General features: G+C 41.6%; 2 protein-coding genes across 3 annotated transcripts in view; one reads left to right on the forward strand and one right to left on the reverse strand.

Moving 5' to 3' along the window:
- Window positions 1–20,198, forward strand: part of PIN4 (peptidylprolyl cis/trans isomerase, NIMA-interacting 4) — an 86,588-nt gene that overhangs the window by 6,029 nt on the left and 60,361 nt on the right. Inside the window, exons 3-4 of one of the 2 annotated variants that reach the window (XM_007185464.2) lie at window positions 2,357–2,476; window positions 2,868–3,043. In XM_007185464.2, the coding sequence (XP_007185526.1) occupies window positions 2,357–2,476; window positions 2,868–3,026 (279 nt within the window). In that variant the 3' untranslated portion in view covers window positions 3,027–3,043. Of the gene's footprint in view, window positions 1–2,356; window positions 2,477–2,867; window positions 3,044–20,198 lie in introns of those variants that run through there. The other variant, XM_028167307.2, reaches the window with a different exon arrangement.
- Window positions 5,487–20,198, reverse strand: part of ERCC6L (ERCC excision repair 6 like, spindle assembly checkpoint helicase) — a 49,090-nt gene continuing 34,378 nt past the window's right edge. The window contains exon 2 of the mRNA XM_057538960.1: window positions 5,487–9,545. Within this exon, the coding sequence (XP_057394943.1) occupies window positions 5,867–9,545 (3,679 nt within the window). The 3' untranslated portion in view covers window positions 5,487–5,866. The remainder of the gene's footprint in view (window positions 9,546–20,198) is intronic.

Genomic DNA, 20,198 nt, shown 5'->3' on the forward strand with positions numbered 1-20,198 from the left:
TTTCCTCCTTGAAACTTTCTCTTGCCTTGGTTTCTTTTAACACACCTTTCTCTCTACCTGTCTGGCCCTTCGTTTTTATCATGCTTGTTGAGCTTCTTTCTTTGCTTATTGCTTACACATTGATATTCTCCACGGATGTCTTGTGTCTGCTTTCCTCCTCTTCTCAGTCTGTGTAGCCTCCCTGGGTGATCCGTCACCTCCCATAGCGTCAGCTACTACCTCCATGCTCATCACTCCCACATTCTCTCTGGAGCTTGGTCTCTCCTAAGACACCAGTCTCATAGAGTTGCCAGTTGGTCGGTCACACTTGCAAACTCCACAGGTACTACAGACTCATTATGTCTAACCCATCATACTGTCTAAAGCAGAATACTTGTTTATTCATTTATAAAGTGGTGGATGGGATCCCCTTTCTGTGATCATGAATGCTTTGTGCACTTTCCCAATCATTGAACCAGAAGATTGCTTTGTGAGTGTGGAATCGCAAAGACGGAGGCAGTCGAGAAGGTGTTTTAGCCAGGCCAAGATGAGGTCTGAGAAACCATCCTCGTCCCCCAACATGTCTCTCTCTAGTGTCCAGATTGTTTGTCCCTGTCTCCCCTGGACAGTGCTGGACACATTCTATAGAAGTTTGCCTCCCTGAGCCCTACTTTTTGATACATTCTTTCCTTTGCTGTGTCTGTATCTCCTGTGTCACTCCTCCAGTCAGGGATCCTCTTACCCCCCGTTTCAGTAATTGAATACTGAGGACAGCCATGGTTTGTCTGTCTCTATAGGGAGACACCTTTAGCCCCCACCCTAGTACACGACAGTAAGAAATGAATAACGGATGCTATTTGAACGAGAAGTGGGAAAACCTACAAAACAGATATCTTGACAAAATCATTTTTAAGGATATAGTGATTTTTTTTAAAACATGGCTTTATGTAAACATAGGTTACATTTGAATACTTCTCTATGGTTGAGTATTCTTTCTTTTTTTAAAAGATTTATTATTTATTTATTTATTTTATTTTTGGCTGTGTGGGGGCTTAGTTGCGACACACAGGATCTTTCATTGCGGCTCGCGGGCTTCTTTCTAGTTGTGGCGTGTGGGTTTTCTCTTCTCTAGTTGTGGCGAGCAAGCTCCAGGGTGCGTGGGCTCTGTAGTTGTGGTGCATGGGTTCCAGAGCGCGTGCACTCTGTAGTTTTTGCAGCACACAGTCTCTACTTGAGGCGGGCAATCTCAGTAGTTGTGGCACGCAGGCTTAGTTACCCTGCGGCATGTGGGATCTTAGTTCCCTGACCAGGGGTCAAACCAGTGTCCCCTGCATTGGCAGGCGGATTCTTTTTTTTTTTTTTAATTAATTAATTTTTGGCTGTGTTGGGTCTTCGTTTTTCTATACGAGGGCTTTCCCCAGTTGCAGCAAGCGGGGGCCACTCTTCATCGCAGTGCGCAGGCCTCTCACTATCGCTGCCTCTTTTGTTGCGGAGCACAGGCTCCAGACGCGCAGGCTCAGTAGTTGTGGCTAACAGGCCCAGTCGCTCTGCGGCATGTGGGATCTTCCCAGACCAGGGCTCGAGCCCGTGTCCCCTGCATTGGCAGGCAGATTCTCAACCACTGCGCCACCAGGGAAGCCCGGCAGGCGGATTCTTAACCATTGCACCACCAGGGAAGTCCCCGGGTTGAGTATTCTTAATCTTCAACATATGATTCGTTTTCAAAGTGTTAAATTGTGGGGAGGCTTTATACATTGGGCCTCTTTTGGTGAAAAGTATTTCCTGGTGGGTTTTTTTCATATCATCCCCACTTTGATGAAATAATAGCTAACCTTTATTGAGTGCTAGCTGCATCATCTCAATCTTCACAACCCTATGAGAACATATAGGTACTGTTATCTCAGTGCACAAATGGGGAAACATTCAGAGGTTTAAAAACATGCCTAAGGGACTTCCCTGGCGGTTCAGTGGTTAATCCCTGGCTGGGGAACTAAGATCCTGCATGCTGCGAGGTACAGCCTAAAAAAAAAAATGCTTAATATCATACAGGAGAGTGGGGATTTGACTCCAGGACCTAAGCTCTCTACCATTATCATGTTTCCTCCTCCTGTTACCATTGAGGTACATGGTAAAGGCTGGGAGCTTCCCACAGCCAGGTGCCCATTTTCCATCTAAATCCGGGTTCTGAGATATTGTTTTGATATGGGAAATGGGTTTGTGGCCATCGCCCAACTGGGCAGACTTCCAGGATTTTCCATTGCCGTGAGCGAACGTGTTTTTTTCACTAGTGGGGGTAGTCCTGACATGACTGCTGTACTGTGAGGAAAGGAATCATTTGGGTCTCCATGTATTACGTGAACATACTTTTTCCTTGTAGGTCAGACACATTCTGTGTGAAAAACATGGAAAAATCTTGGAAGCCATGGAAAAGTTAAAGTCTGGAATGAAATTCAATGAAGTGGCCACACAATACAGTGAAGATAAAGCCAGGCAAGGGGTATGGTGCACTCATCATTTAAAATGTCCCCCATGGAGGACACACAGCAGTAGGGATTATTTCTGTTTCGCCATTAATTTTAGCCATATCTTAGTTTAAAGATCTTAAAAGAGCAGAAATGTCCAACTTGTGAACAGTTGAATACGGGTCACCTTTGTCTAAACCTAGGCATAACCAAACTTGCACAACTAACAGACACCCAGCAACATTGTGAGTGTTTGTATGTTCAGCCCAGGGTTCAGCCCTGTTTGTCCTTGTCGAGCCTACTTCTCTCCAGCCCAGGTGAATAAACCTAGGAACCTTAGCATTCGTGTTGGGAAATTCTCAAGCTACAGTAGAACTGTGCCCTCTTCAGGGCCACTTGACATCACAAATCTTTTGGGTTTTTCAGGGCGACTTGGGTTGGATGACCAGAGGGTCCATGGTGGGACCATTTCAAGAAGCAGCATTCGCCTTGCCTATAAGTGTGCTGGATAAGCCTGTGTTTACAGACCCTCCAGTTAAGACAAAATTCGGGTATCATATTATAATGGTTGAAGGGAGAAAATAAAATTGTATGAAAGACTACATGTGTTTTATACATTATTTCTTTAAAAGGTGTTGAATAATCCTTGTATTTTATGAACTCTGTCATCATGGGTTTGTGGGTGCAGAATCAGGTGGGTAAATGTTGGTGTGCACGGCAGTAGGTATTCAGTCAGTGGTTCTTTAAGATAAGTCAAGCAGACTCCTTTTAACCTGTTAGTCCCTTCCCTCCGAGAACTGCTTTATCTGATTCTCAGTATATCCCATAAGTTAATTTAGAAGCCATCTCTAGGGGCTTCCGTGGTGGTGCAGTGGTTAAGAATCCACCTGCCAATGCAGGGGACACGGGTTCGAGCCCTGGTCCGGGAAGATCCCACATGCCATGGAGCAACTAAGCCCGTGCGCCACAGCCATTCAGTCCATGTAGGGAAACGGTGAGCTGGAGTTAGATGCAGACTATGAATTGCTGAATCACACAGTGTTATCACCGGGACTTTTTTCAATAATGACATATATTCAATCATATCACCCTCCCTAAAATATTAGTCAGTCGTCTGTATCCACGGTTCTGCATTCACAGGTTCAACCAACTGCAGATCAAAAATATTTTTTTAAAAAATTACAGGGCTGGGGCTTCCCTGGTGGCGCAGTGGTTGAGAATCCGCCTGCCAATGCAGGGGACACGGGTTCGAGCCCTGGTCTGGGAAGATCCCACATGCCACGGAGCAACTAGGCCCATGAGCCACAACTACTGAGCCTGCGCGTCTGGAGCCTGTGCCCCGCAACAAGAGAGGCTGCGACGGTGAGAGGCCTGCGCACCGTGATGAAGAGTGCCCCCGCTTGCCACAACTAGAGAAAGCCCTTGCACAGAAACGAAGACCCAACACAGCCAAAAATATAAATAAATAAATAAATAAATAAATAAAAATTAAAAAAAAAATTACAGGGCTGGACTTCCCTGGTGGCGCAGTGGTTAAGAATCCACCTGCCAATGCAGGGGACACGGGTTCCAGCCCTGGTCCGGGAGGATCCCACATGCCGCGGAGCAGCTAAGCCCGTGCGCCACAACTACTGAGCCTGCGCTCTACAGCCCACGAACCACAACTACTGAAGCCCATGCACCTAGAGCCCATGCTCAGCAACGAGAAGCCACCACAGTGAGAAGCCCATGCACCGCAACAAAGGGTAGCCCCCACTTGCAACTAGAGAAAGCCCACGGGCAGCAACGAAGACCCAATGCAGCCAAAAATTAATTAATTAATTAAAAAATTCCAGAAACTTCCAAAAAGCAAAACTTGAGTTTGCCATGCACAGGCCTATTCACATAACACTTATATTGTATCTACAAACTATTCGCAATTTATATTTATGTTCTATTATAAGTAATATTATAAGTATTATATGTATTATAAGTATTATAAGTAATTATAAGTAATCTAGAGATGATTTTAAAGTACATGTGAGAATGTGTGTAGGTTATATGTAAATACTACACCATTTTATATGAGGAACTTGAGCATCTGTGGAGTTTGGTATCCGCAGGGAGTCCTGGAAGCAATCCCCCTTCGATACTGAGGGGCAACTGTAATAATTTCTTTCGGTAAGAGCAAAATTTTGTAATATCAATAAATAACCTAGGGGCTTCCCTGGTGGCGCAGTGGTTAAGAATCCGCCTGCCAATGCAGGGGACACGGGTTCCAGCCCTGGTCCGGGAAGATGCCACATGCTTCGGAGCAACTAAGCCCGTGCACACAACTACTGAAGCCCGCATGCCTAGAGCCCGTGCTCCGCAACAAGAGAAGCCACCGCTCGCCGCAACGAGAGAAAGCCTGCACACAGCAACAAAGATCCAGTGCAGCCAAAATAAATAAATAATTAATTAATTAATTAAAAACTAAAGCGCTAAAAAAAAAAAAAAAAAAAAAGCAGGTCAGTTATTATAGTGGCTTTTCACTAGGTAACACGGGTAACAATCCATTTCACTCCTTACTGCGTGATCTTGGGCAGGTCACAGCTTCACTGAGCCATTTCCTCAACTAAAAAATGGAAATGCTACCCTCGACCTCAAAGGATTAAACAAGAAACCTATGTAGAGTACCTAATACATAGTCAGTACTTGATAAATTCTCCAGGGACAGAGCACAGAGTGCTGTGCTGCACTTTATGTTTCTGGGAGGGAACCAAACTCCTTTTCAGTCTACAACCCGAAGATACAATGTGCTAGCATGTGTCAGAATGCAGCTGGTGGTGAGTGAAGGATGGCCAAATGGTCGGCAAAGGGACTCCAGGGTAGGGTGCCGGTGATAAAGAAGCCCAGCACCAGGTAGCTTATCCCAGTCTTCGGCTATAGTGAACCGAGAGCCTACAATAGCATGTTAAGTGGGTCTTAGATCTGGAATACTAATGACAAACTTCTGCCAAAATGAATTTTTATATGCATTTGCCAATATCAATCATCTCACTGAAAGTAAATGAAAAGTAACTTTAATATTATCTGAACTGTGATATACAAAATTGATCATTTTCAGAATAAAATTTAAAATGGCCAGAGTAATGTTACAAAAATTTCTCTAGAAATAACACAGTTCTATTACATTTACAGAGTATGCCTAAAAGAAAAATATAAGAATATTTGAGTAAAGAAATACTAACCTAGTGCTCAGAATACCAGAATATATGTATAGAAGAAAGCAGAAGCAGGTGGTAAAGGCAAAATTTACAAAAAAAAAAGTTGGAAACAAAAACTCCCTTTTTGACTTCTCTCACCTTAAGCCTGAATGCTTCATGCTCCCAAAGAATCCAATTATGGGGACAAATTACCTTATACTCAGTTTCGTTTTAAAATACAATAAACAGGTTATATTCTCAAGTTTTATTAAGTTGCTTATACAAACTTAAAGTCATGAGCATGACTTCAGAATCTGAGCTTTTTATGTCAAGTGCTTTAACTAAGCAGTCTAAGGCTTCCTGTATTTTTCCACACTCTTTCAGTTCTTTTCCACGCAAGACAAGAGTCTCATAGTCGTCTGCAGCCTCCAGTGCCTCATCCTGGGGAGAGTCAACCAACTGTCCACCAGACAAAGGCTCAGGGTCACCAGGAAAGGTCTCCTGAGCCAGAGCACCAGGCTTAGGTGTACTTAACCGGCTAGACTTATTTTCTGAAGACAGTGTTTCTCTGGAAGGATCTTCTTCTGTATGCTCTGGGGCTTCACCACTGCTTTCCTCCGCTCCTTCCTCCAGGTAATCTTCAGCAACTTTTGCTTCACTGCTGTTGTCAAGTCTTTCCTCCATGTCCTCCACATGGTCTAAAACCACATTAATAAGAGACCTCCTAGAAGCCAGGGATCTTCTAGAGTTTATAGACTTATTTAAACTGTCAGATATTTTAGGTGAAAAGAACCTTCCAGGTGGACTGACGTCATTTTTGGGAGTTGAGGCATCAAATTGTTTTACAGATAAAAACGGGAAGGGAGATGTGTTGAATGGGTTTGTGCCTGAAGTATCTGTAATAAAAGTATCATGTTCAACTTCATCGTCTGAATCGATACGTCTAGCTTTTCTTCTGACTTTCACATTAACTACTACTTCTTCTGGCTCATCATCTTTCTCAGAAAGATCCACACTGAGACATGCTTTGCTATGCACGGACTCTGCTCTGGAATTAGCTGCAGAGCCATACAAGCTATTTTCTTTCTCCACATGCTCCAAAGACTGACTGGAAAATTTTTGTCCATTGTCTGCAGAGTCTTCCAAGAAAAGATTGAAGTCACATGCATACTGTGCTGAAGATGCTAAAGGTTCCTCTTCCAACTTGGCCTCATTCACTTGAGCATCCTGTAGTGCACTGTGGGCTGCTGCTAAGTCATCATCAGCTATTTTAATAACAGATACATTCGATTCTGGCCTTTGATATTCCTTTGTTTCGGGATTAGCAGGCCAGGGATTGCAGTGATGTAAAATCTCATCCTCCTCTAGTTGATCTAGATTTGGCCCAAGATCAGCTCTGACTGACTTGCTAGGTAAAAACTTGAAACTTCCCTGAGGGCTCTCTTGCTGTGCCTCCTGCATAGGCCCCTCTTGCGATGCCTCTTCTTGGAGAGCCATTCCTGATAAAGAGTCAGTCCAAATTTCTTCTACATCTTCACACCCCTTGGGTAAAGTAGCTACAAAATCAGCATCAAATGTACTTGCACACAGGTGCCTACCATCTTGTGGGGTGGTAACGTTCATCTTTCTCCTGGCAAGATCTTGTTTTTCACCCTCTTGGGGCATATCCTCAATGATTACACTTGCCATTTGGGTACTGATTTCTTCCTGGGTGTGGTGAGTTGGTAGAAGAGGTGAAGGCCGAGGCTGTGGTTTATTTAATTCATGACATTTCTTCTTTGTTTGAGAAGGAAATACAGGTTCTCTCAGCCATATCCCCTCATTTCCAGCTTTTTGTCTTTCCATTAAGAACTCTGTATTTTGAGACTCGAATTCAACAAGGAATTGAGCTTTCTGAACCCTTTGTTGAATATAGTGAGAGTCTTCAATCACATCAAGCTCTTCTTTAACAGATAGGTCATGCGTGTACATCAAATCATGGTCTGAGATTCCAGCTATCCTCAAAGAGTGCAGGAAGGCAATATGTTCATCTAGTTTCTTATCAGATCTCCTCTGAGCAGCATGCAAAGACTGAAGCTGCATCTGGGTTGCAGAGTTCTGAAAATCCTCAATTGTAAAGAGCTCTCTCAATTCTTGTTTACTAAAATATCGGAAAGGGTTCTTTTTATCACCAGTAGTTTGTCTTATTAATGAGTCCTTGAAAACCTGTCTTCTGTATATTTTTTCCTCTACAGTTCCACAAGTGATTAGCCTATAAACTACAACATTTTCTTTTTGTCCAATTCGGTAAACTCTATCCACAGCTTGAGCATCAGTTGCAGGATTCCAGCTAGGGTCAAAGATGACCACTCTACTTGCTGCGGTTAGTGTTAAGCCAACACCACCTACTTGAGTGGTAAGCAGAAAAACAGAGTAATCTTTATTTTGCTGGAATAAGCTAATTCTTTTTTCTCGTTCCACAAGATGAGTAACTGTTCCATCGATTCTCAATATCTTAAAGTGCCTATTCTTTAACAGGCGTTCGATGATGTTTAGAATTCGTCTTGACTGGCAAAACACCAGAGTTTGATGCCCTTCATCTCGCAGTCTCTTAAGCAGGCCCATTAGAAATATCATTTTTCCAGATTCTTCCATCAGTGCATCATCACTTATTTGATCAATATGGTCCACATCTGAGGAATCTTCCCCTTCAATTTCATCTTGAACAGAGAATTTGACAGCTCCTAGATTCAGCAAACCACAAGCCCGTGCAGATAGCAGCCTAGGATGATCACAGAGCTTCTTTAAGACACCTAGCTCAGCCAAAGGTGAGCGTGTCTCCATTAACAACTCCTTGATATGATCTAGAGACACGAATTTCCTGTATATTTCTTCCTGTAAAGGTACAAGACGTATCCAAATAATTAAATCATTTTTTCTGGAAAGGGAAGGCATTTCACATATGGCACCAACATCTGGACTCTTTTCACTAAGCTGGACCTCTGGGTTGCTTGACTTTTTCTTCTGTACCTCTTCTTTAGTCCTCCTAAGAAAATAGGGCTTTATGATTGCCATTAAGTTTTCAGATATTTTAAATCCTAAGGCTTTTTCCCCTGGAGTAGCATCCTTCTCTCTTGCTCTAGTAATAGGATTCTCGTACTCCATTTTAAAAGTTTTTAATGTTCCTAGCAGGGACCCTTGACAAGCAAAATCAAACAGGGACCACAGTTCTTGTAAATTATTCTGGATCGGGGTTCCTGTGAGGAGGATGCGATTACTGGCAGGGATTGCACGAGCACATATTGCTGACTTGGTAGATGAGGTTTTTATTTTATGTGCTTCATCAAGGATGACATAGTCCCACACAAACTCTTGGCCATTCAAGCTGGAAAGTTGCTGCCAATTATTGATTAACATTTGGTATGTGGTGATAATGACACCATTCCTTTGCTGAATCCGACCGAGGTTTCTGGTACGTTCATCCTTGCTAGGACCGTGAAAGGTTTTGACTCTCATTCCTGGGGTCCACTTGACAAATTCTTTTAGCCACGTGCTGATGAGACTGGTTGGCATGATCAGTAGCACATGGTTCACAAGTGAAGCATCAAACATACCAGAAAGGAAAGCGATGATTTGAACAGTCTTTCCTAATCCCATATCATCTGCCAGAATACCACCTCTCCTTCCATCCCTATACAGGCTATAGAGGAAAGCTACACCTTCCTTCTGGTACTCAAATAGTTGGTTGTGCAGTTCTCGATAGAGCAGCAGGCCAGAGTTGCACACATCCGTGAATTCATCATCTCCATGTTCTGCCAACTCCTCCAAGGCTTCCTGTATTTTTTGGATTCTGCTCATCACCTTTTCATTGGGAAAAATGTCCTTTGCCAAATTGAAAAGTTTAAGTGCTTCTTCCAGATCTCCATTCTTAGTTGCTTCTTTGGCCTCTTTCACGTATCTGTAAAAAAAAAAAAGTTTAAAAAAAGATATATATACATAGAGAGAGATTGACAGGTAGAAGATTAGAAAGAAAGGAAACAGATTGAACATTCAGTCTAAGAACACTTTAGAGTCCATTTTGGAATCCAAACCACAGTTGAGCTTTCAATATCCTCAATTCAGGATGGGAAAGATTAGCACAGAAGATGCCAATGAAAGCTGGCACCACTTAAGAAGACACAAATATCCACCAGGCACTGCCAGCAACAACTTCAGGCACTAGTTGTAGAAAATGTATGTGCAAAGGTTATTGCACATACAGTAACAAACCAACCAACCTATATTGTGGGAGCATGGAAACAGGAAGATACATGGGCACTTCTCGGACCTTATTTTTCTGGACCTCTGTTCACACTATTGATTACTCTCTCCTTACAATTCCCTCCTTCCACCGGATTCCTATAGATTCCTCCTGGTTTCCTCCCCCATCGCTGGCCCTTTCTTCTCTGTGTCCTTCTTAGGCTCCTATTCTTCCTCCGCAAGGGCTCAGTCCTGGGCCCTCTTCTCACTCCTTTTACTCTCTCCTCATCATCTCCCAGAGCTTCCACTCCCACCTATGTACTCATAACTCCCAAAGCACTTTCTCCAACTCAGGGCTTGCCCTCAAGCTCTAGTCTAGACCCATATTCCAACTACCTTCTGGACATCTCCACTTGAAAGTTTCACATGCACCTCCAATTCAATTAATCCCAAATTAAACTTATTATTTCCCCTCTTAAAACGTGCTTCTCAGCACTTCCCTGGTGGTCCAGTGGCTAAGACTCTGTGCTCCCAATGCAGGGGGTCCGGGTTCAATCCCTGGTCAGGGAACTAGATCCCACATGCATGCCACAACTAAGAGTCTGCATGCTGCAACCAAGAAGCCTGCATGCCATAACTAAGATCCCGTGTGCCACAACTGGGACCTGGCACAGCATGCATGAATGCATAAATAAATAAACGTGCTTCCCCATTTGTGTGGTAATAAATGACACTACCATCCACTTAGCCATACAAGCTAGAAATCTAAAGATAATCCTTGATCTCCAAACCAAATATGAGTCATCCTTGACTTCTCCCTCTTTTTAACCACCTCACCCCTTAGCCAACAGTCTCCCAAGCCCTACTAACTTTATTTTCCAAATATAACCTGTGTCAAAACAGAAATATAGATCAATGGAACAGGATAGAAAGCCCAGAGATAAACCCACACACATACGGTCACCTTATCTTTGATAAAGGAGGCAAGAATACACAATGGAGAAAAGACAGCCTCTTCAATAAGTGGTACTGGGAAAACTGGACAGCTACATGTAAAAGAATGAAATTAGAACACTCCCTAACACCATACACAGAAATAAACTCAAAATGGATTAAAGACCTAAATGTAAGGCCAGACACTATAAAACTCCTCGAGGAAAGCATAGGCAGAACACTCTATGATGTAAATCACAGCAATATCCTTTTTGACCCACCTCCTACAGCAATGGAAATAAAAACAAAAATAAACAAATGGGACCTAATGAAACTTAAAAGCTTTTGCACAGCAAAGGAAACCATAAACAAGATGAAAAGACAACCCTCAGAATGGGAGAAAATATTTGCAAACGAAGCAACTGACAGAGGATTAATCTCCAAAATATACAAGCAGCTCATGCAGCTCAATATCAAAAAAAACAGGGCTTCCCCGGTGGCGCAGTGGTTGAGAATCTGCCTGCCAATGCAGGGGACACGGGTTCGAGCCCTGGTCTGGGAGGATCCCACATGCCACGGAGCAACTAGGCCCGTGAGCCACAACTACTGAGCCTGTGCGTCTGGAGCCTGTGCTCCCAACAAGAGAGGCCACGATAGTGAGAGGCCCGTGCACTGCGATGAAGAGTGGCCCCCGCTTGCCGCAACTAGAGAAAGCCCTCGCACAGAAACGAAGACCCAACACAGCCAAAGATAAATAAATTAATTAAAACAAAAAACAAACAAACAAACAAAAACAAATAGAAACATATTTTTTTTAAAAAAAGCAACCCAATCCAAAAATGGGTATAAGACCTAAATAGACATTTCTCCAAAGAAGATATACAGATTGCCAACAAACACATGAAAGGATGCTCAACATCACTAATCATTAGAGAAATGCAAATCAAAACTACAGTGAGGTATTACCTCACACCAGTCAGAATGACCATCATCAAAAAATCTACAAACAATAAATGCTGGAGAGGGTGTGGAGAAAAGGGAACCCTCTTGCACTGTTGGTGGGAATGTAAATTGATACAGCCACTATGGAGAACAGTATGGAGGTTCCTTAAAAAACTAAAAATAGAACTACCATATGACCCAGCAATCCTGCTACTGGGCATATACCCTGAGAAAACCATAATTCAAAAAGAGTCATTCAGCCATTAATCTGGTGGAAACTCAGCTGAGCGTACTGTGATTCAGTCTTGACTCTAAACACCTGGGGTTAGTGTCAGACTCCAAGGCTGCCCCCACTTCAGACGCCAGCTGCAAGTCTCAGGGGTTCCGCAAGCCACCACGCTTCTGATTGACTGGCTATAAATTCAGGCGTTCCTGTGACACCTTCAGCTTCGATAATTCACTAGAATGACTCACAGAACCCAGGAAAGTGTGAAAGAGGATGATCATGTCTTGAAGCTTTATATTTCTAAACTAATACAGATAAAACTTGTAGAAGGTGCATGAAAAAGGAACCTTGGAAAAGAGAGTTTTGTGTGTGATCAGGATTGGCTAAGAGTAGAGTGAATTTAATTAAGTGAACTTTATGGTTAAAAGTAAGCTGGTGCAAGACTGAAGTTTGATTTGCCCTCTGTTAAGAGAACAAAGTTTCCTGCAATACTGAGCTGCTCTTGACCACAGATTGTAAGTTTCTTTCTCTAGCTAGCTTGGAGTTTTCCAAAGGGCCCCTGAGCCATCTCAGAAAGAGCTATGAAACTAATTAGGATTGCTTGGTATGTTAAATTACATTGTCAGATGAATGGTGATAAACATTCTTAGGTTATACTGTATGGGTAAGTGTCATTAATGTAAATATTCCAGAAAAAAAATTATATAAAGGTCCTAAAAATTGAAAAAAAAGAGTCATGTACCACAGTGTTCATTGCAGCTCTATTTACAATAGCCAGGACATGGAAACAACCTAAATGTTCATCGACAGATGAATGGATAAAGAAGATGTGGCACATATATACAATGGAATATTACTCAGCCATAAAAGAAACGAAATTGAATTATTTGTAGCAAGGTGGATGGACCTAGAGACTGTCATACAGAGTGAAGTAAGTCAGAAAGAGAAAAATAAATACCGTATGCTAACACATATATATGGAATCTAAAAAAGAAAAAAAAATGGTTCTGAAGAACCTAGAGGCAGGACAGGAATAAAGACGCAGACATAGAGAATGGACTTGAGGACACGGGGAGGGGAAAGGGGAATCTGGGATGAAGTGAGAGAGTGGCATGGACATATATACACTACCAAATGTAAAATAGATAGCTAGTGGGAAGCAGCCGCATAGCACAGGGAGATCAGCTCGGTGCTTTGTGTCCACCTAGAGGGGTGGGATAGGGAGGGTGGGAGGGTGATGCAAGAGGGAGGAGATATGGGGATGTATGTATATGTATAGCTGATTCACTTTGTTATACAGCAGAAACTAACACACCAGTGCAAAGCAATTATACTCCAATAAAGATGTTAAAAAACAAACAAACAAACAAAAACAAATATAACCTGTGTCTTTCTCTCCCATCTCTACTACTACTGTGGTCCAAGTCACCATCATCTCTGGATTGGATAACTGCAACTTCCTACTCACTGGTCTCCCTGCATCCACTCTTGGCCCCTCCAATACATTCTCTACATAGCAGCCAGTGATATTGTCTTAAAACATAAAAGAAATCATCACTCTTCTGCTTAAAATTCTTCAGTGGTTTACAGTTGGTAAGATTTTGAAAGGATGCCATAACAATTCACTGAGGAAAGGATAGTCTTTTCAACTAAATATCCATGTGCAAAAGAATGAAAGTGGTCCCCGACCTCACACCATACACAAAAATTAATTCAAAATGAATCAAAGACCTAAATATAAGCGCTAAAACTACAAAACTCTTAGAAGAAAATATAAGTATAAATCTCCATGACCTTGGATTTGGCAATGGTTTCTTAGATATGATGCCAAACACACAAGCAACCAAAGGGAAAAATAAATTGGGCTTCATAAAAGCTAAAAACTTGGGGACTTCCCTGGTGGTCCAGTGGATAGGACTCCACACTCCCAATGCAGGGGACCCGGGTTGATCCCTGGTCAGGGAACTAGATCCCACATGCATGCCACAACTGAAGAGCCTGCATGCCACAACTAAGACCTGGTACAGCCAAATAAATAAATAAAATATTTTTTAAAAAACAGCTAAAAGCTTTTGTGCTTCAAAGGATACCACGAAGAAAGTGAAAAGACAACCAAAGGAATGAGAGAAAATACTTGCAAATCTTGTACCTGGATAAAGGATTTTTACCTAGAATATATAAAGAACTCTAAGAACTCAATAATTAAAAGACAAATAGGGACTTCCCTGGTGGTCCAGTGGTCAGGACTCAGCGCTTTCAGTGCTGTGGCCCCGTGTTTGATCCCTGGTCAGGGAACTAGGATCCCGCAAGCCACGCAGCGTGGCCAAAAAAAAAAAAAAAGACAAATAACCCAATTAAGGTGGTCAAAGGATCTGACTAGACATTTCTCCAAAGATATACAAATAGCCAATAACCACATGAAAAGATGCTCAACATCATTAGTCATCAGGGGAAATGCAAACCAAAACCACAATGATACCACTTCATGCCCATTAGGATGGCTAGAATCAAAAAGAGAGAAAATACCAAGTGTTGGCAGCAACGTGGAAAAATTGGAACTCTATAACACTGTTGGTAGGAATGTAAAATGGTGCAGATGCTTTGGAAATTAGTCTGTCAGTTCCTCAAAAAGTTACACATAGAGTTACCATGTGATTTAGGAATTCTACTCCCAGGTACATACTCAAGAGAAATGAAAACATTTGATCACAGAAAATCTTGTACATGAATGTTCATAGCAGTATTATATTATTCACAAAGCCAAAAGGGGAAGTAACACAAATGTCCATCAACTGATGAATAGATAAAAATGTGGTATATCCACACAATGGAATATTATGCAGCCATAAAAAGGAATGAAATACTGATTCATGCTACAGCATGAATGAGTCGTGGAAACATTTTGCTGCATGAAATAATAAGCCAGTCACTCACAGATGCAGAGAACAAACTAGTGGTTACCAGTGGGGAGAGGGATGGGGGAGGGACAATATAGGGGTAGGGGATTAAGAGGTACAAACTATTAGGTATAAAATAAGCTACAATGATATATTGTACAACACAGGGAATATAGCCAATAATTTATAATAACTATAAATGGAGTATAACCTTTGAAAATTGTGAATCACTATATCGTACATTTGTAATTTACATAATACTGTATATCAACTATACATACAAAAAAAAAGCCAGTCACAAAAGGCCACACATTTTATGATTCCATTTATATGAAATGTCCAGAACAGAGAAATTCACAGAAAAAGTAGGTTAGTGGTTGCCAGGGGCTGGGGGGCTGGGGGATTCATGGACTTGGGAGTGGTACATATGATGGCTAAAGGGTAAGGAATTTCTTTTGGGGTGATGAAAATGTTCTAAAACTAATTGTGGTGATGGGTGCACAACTCTGTGAACATACTAAAAATTATTAAATTGTACATTTTAAATCGGTGAAATGTATGGTATGAGAATGATAGCTCAACAAAGCTGTTAACAAAACAAAACAAAACAAAAATCTTGGGACTTCTCTGGTGGTGCAGTGGTTAAGAATCCACCTGCCAATGCAGGGGACACAGGTTCGATACCTGGTCCAGGAAGATCCCACATGCCGCGGAGCAACTAACCCCGTGTGCCACAACTACTGAGCCTACTCACCACAACTGCTGAAGCCTGTGTGCTCTAGGGCCTGTGCTCCGCAACAAGAGAAGCCACCGCTATGAGAAGCCCAAGCACCGCAACGAAAAGTAGCCACCGCTCGCCGCAACTAGAGAAAGCCCATGCACAGCAAGACCCAAAGCAGCCAGAAAAAAAAAAAATCTTCAGTGGCTTTCTATGGCCTACAGAATGAAGTTTAAGCTCCTTAGCTTGGCATTCCAAGCCCTGACTGATACAGCCAGGAACTGCTGACCTCTCTGCCTTAACTTCTGCCACCTCCTGCCTCAAACATTTTATTTTAACCCCTTATGCCCATCATACTGTGTTATGGCCTGTAAAGCTTAAGCTCACACCACCTTCCTTTTCTGGAGTACACTCCTCTCCTTTCACCAAGCTTACCTCAATGAACTCATTCTTTTTTTTTTTTAATATATTTATTTATTTATTTATTTATTTATGGCTGCATTGGGTCTTCATTGCTGAGCGCAGGCTTTCTCTAGTTGCAGCAAGCCAGGGGTTCCTCTTCGTTGCGGTGTACGGGCTCAGTAGTTGTGGCTCACGGGTTCTAGAGCACAGGCTCAGTAGTTGTGGCACACAGGCTTAGTTGCTCTGCGGCATGTGGGATCTTCCCGGACCAGGGCTCAAATCCGTGTCTCCTGCATTGGCAGGCAGATTCTTAACCACTGCGACACCAGGGAAGTCCTGAACTCATTCTTTAAGACAGTGATTCTCAGTGTTCTGTAGAATCTCCTGGAGGGCTTGTTAAAACACAGATTGCTGGACCCCAACACCAGATTTTCTGATTCTGTAGTGAGGCCCAAGAATTTGTAGTTCTATACAGTTCCCATGTAATGCTAATGCTTCTGGTCCAGAGACCACACTTTAAGAGCTGCTTTAAGATCAGGCCTCACCTGCAGTTCCTCTAGGATGCCTTTCATCCCTACCCTATCCCCCATCTGGATCAGTTGTTCCACCTCAGTACTCCTCTATGTGTTCATCTCTATCAGTACATTTAACATATTGTATTAAAATCATTACAAAACAATCTAGCTGTATTACAAATGTATGAAAAAACCTCAGTGAAGGCAGTGGAGGGAAAAGGTGCTGACCTAAGTAACCTAGGAAATGAATGAAGTCTGTAAGACTAAAACCAAAAGAAGCAACATAAGCATGTACTCTAGTGGATAAAGTTGTTTCCCATGGGGGTTATAAGCTAACAATTCTGATACTGCAATGCATGTATACTAGAGTTGAAGAATTAAGTAAATGGATGGCAGATAGTGGGAGCCAGGTTTCTGACTGTTGGAGTGGGATTTTACAGATTGGCAAGAGGAGGTTAGAATGATCCACGTGGTAATGGATCAGAGTTGGAGACATCAGTACAAACCCACATTCAACATAAATACAGATAGTTACACCTAGAAATATTTACAGACCTGTGTATACACATGGGTTAGTATATACACATATTTCCTTGCTCTGTCAGCTAAGAGGGCCTAGAAGCAAAGAAACCCCAGCAGCAACAAGTACACTTAGCACCCATATCTTTTTTTTTTAACATCTTTATTGGAGTATAATTGATTTACAGTGGTTTCTGCTGTATAACAAAGTGAGTCAGCTATACGTATACATATATCCCCATATCCCCTCCCTCTTGCATCTCCCTCCCACCCTCACTATCCCACCCCTCCAGGTAGCACCCAGGTCTTGGTTTCTAATACCATTTGCCAATAAAAAGAACCGGGCCTCCTTGGAAAAATGGCTGATTCTAGGGCTGTGGCAAGAAATCTATAAGATGCACAGAAATATCTCGCATTCCTATACACTAACAATGAACGATCAGAAGGAAAAATTAAGGAAACAATCCCATTCACCATTGCAACAAAAAGAATAAAATACCAAGGAATAAACCTACCTAGGGAGACAAAAGACCTGTACTCAGAAAACTATAAGACACTGATGAAAGAAATTAAAGATGATAGCAACAGATGGAGAGATATACCATGTTCTTGGATTGGAAGAATCAATATTGTGAAAATGACTATACTACCCAAAGCAATCTACAGATTCAATGCAATCCCTATCAAAATACCACTGGCATTTTTTACAGAACTAGAACAAAAAAATCTTAAAATTTGTATGGAGACACAAAAGACACCAAATAGCCAAAGCAGTCTTGAGGGAAAAAAAAACGGAGCTGGAGAAATCAGACTCCCTGACTTCAGACTATACTACAAAGCTAAAGTAATCAAGACAATATGGTACTGGCACAAAAACAGAAATACAAGTCAATGGAACAGGATAGAAAGCCCAGAGATAAACCCACACACATATGGTCACCTTATCTTCGATAAAGGAGGCAAGAATATACAATAGAGAAAAGGCAGCCTCTTCAATAAGTGGTGCTGGGAAAACTGGACAGCTACATGTAAAAGAATGAAATTAGAACACTCCCTAACACCATACACAAAAATAAACTCAAAATGGATTCGAGACCTAAATGTAAGACCGGACACTATAAAACTCTTAGAGGAAAACATAGGAAGAACACTCTTTGACATAAATCACAGCAAAATCTTTTTTTATTCACCTCCTAGAGTAATGGAAATAAAAACAAAAATAAACAAATGGGACCTAATGAAACTTAAAAGCTTTTGCAAAGCAAAGGAAACTACATACAAAAAAGATGAAAAGACAACCCTCAGAATGGGAGAAAATATTTGCAAACGAATCAATGGACAAAGGATTAATCTCCAAAATATATAAACAGCTCATGCAGCTCAATATTAAAAAAACAAACAACCCAATCCAAAAATGGGCAGAAGACCTAAATAGACATTTCTCCAAAGAAGACATACAGATGGCCAAGAAGCACATGAAAAGCTGCTCAGCATCACTAATTATTAGAGAAATGCAAATCAAAATTACAATGAGGTATCACCTCACACCAGTTAGAATGGGCATCATCAGAAAATCTACAAACAACAAATGCTGGAGAGGGTGCGGAGAAAAGGGAACCCTCTTGCACTGTTGGTGGGAATGTAAACTGATACAGCCACTATGGAGAACAGTATGGAGGTTCCTTAAAAAACTAAAAATAGAATTACCATATGACCCAGCAATCCCACTACTGGGCATATACCCAGAGAAAACCATAGTTCAAAAAGACACATGCACCCCAATTCTCATTGCAGCACTATTTACAATAGCCAGGTCATGGAAGCAACCTAAATGCCCATTGACAGATGAATGGATAAAGAAGATGTGGTACATATATACAATGAAATATTACTCAACCATAAAAAAGAATGAAACTGGGTCATTTGTAGAGACGTGGATGGATCTAGAGACTGTCATACAGAGTTAAGTAAGTCAGAAAGAGAAAAACAAATATTGTATATTAATGCATATATGTGGAACCTAGAAAAATGGTACAGATGAACTGGTTTGCAGGGCAGAAAGAGAGACACAGATGTAGAGAACAAACATATGGACACCAAGGTGGGGGGAAGTGGCGGGGGTGGGGTGTGGTGGTGGTGGGATGAATTGGGAGATTAGGATTGACATATATACACTAATATGTATAAAATAGATAACTAATAAGAACCTGCTGTATAAAAAGTAAAATAAAATTCAAAAAAAAATCTATAAGATGAGCCTGGAGCATCTTGTACTGTCAGAAAGTAAGGAAGTACTCAAAACAAGCAAACAAAAAACAAACAACACACCACAATGATGGGAGTATGTCAAAGAGACACAGGAGCCAAATGAAAGAGCTCCCAATGGTCATAGCTGGAACAATTTGAGCAAAAAAATAAAGTAGTACTGGATTATAACCCAAAGTATAAAATAAATATCTATGAGTCCATACTAATATAAATGAGTGAATAAATACATATAGGAGATAAGACAAACCTCCCATACAGAAGAATTTCAAATAATTTATGTAGATACTCCACCCTCAAGAAGATGGAGCATAATTCCTGCTCCTTACCTGTGGAGTGCATGTAGTAACATCCTTCCAAAGAGTACAGTATGGAAAGGTGCAGTGGGGGAAAGAGTAACTTTAAAGTGAAGAAACTGGGAATTCCCTGGTGGTCCAGTGGTTAGGATTCCAGCTTCCACTGCAGGGGGCACGGTTTGATCCCACAAGCCGTGCAGTGCAGCAAAAAAAAAACAACACCAAAAACCAAAACAAAACAAAAAAAATAAAGTGAAGAAACCTGGCAAACAGTACCTCAGCCAGGTGATTACAGTCAACATCAACAGTGATATGTCATGTGGGTAGTACCTACCCTTGATACGATTTAATGAGAAGGGTACCTTACCTCTGTAGTCTTCCCCCCAACCCCACCCCAAACCAAAAACCCCAGTCTAATCATGAGAAAATACACTGACAAATCCCAGCTGGGGGAACAGTCTACAAACTGCCTCATCAGTGCTCTTCAAAATGGTCAAGGTCATCAAAAACACGGCAAGTCTAAGAAACTGTCACAGGCAAGAAGAACCTAAAGAGACAGATGACTAAACGTAATGTGGTGTCTTAGACAGGATGCTGGAACAGAAAAAGGACATTAGGTAAAAACTAAGGAAATCCAAATAAAGTATAGATTTAGTTAA

The sequence above is a fragment of the Balaenoptera acutorostrata genome, chromosome X (assembly GCF_949987535.1).
Source record: "Balaenoptera acutorostrata chromosome X, mBalAcu1.1, whole genome shotgun sequence".
In the NCBI taxonomy this organism is placed as follows: domain Eukaryota; kingdom Metazoa; phylum Chordata; class Mammalia; order Artiodactyla; family Balaenopteridae; genus Balaenoptera; species Balaenoptera acutorostrata.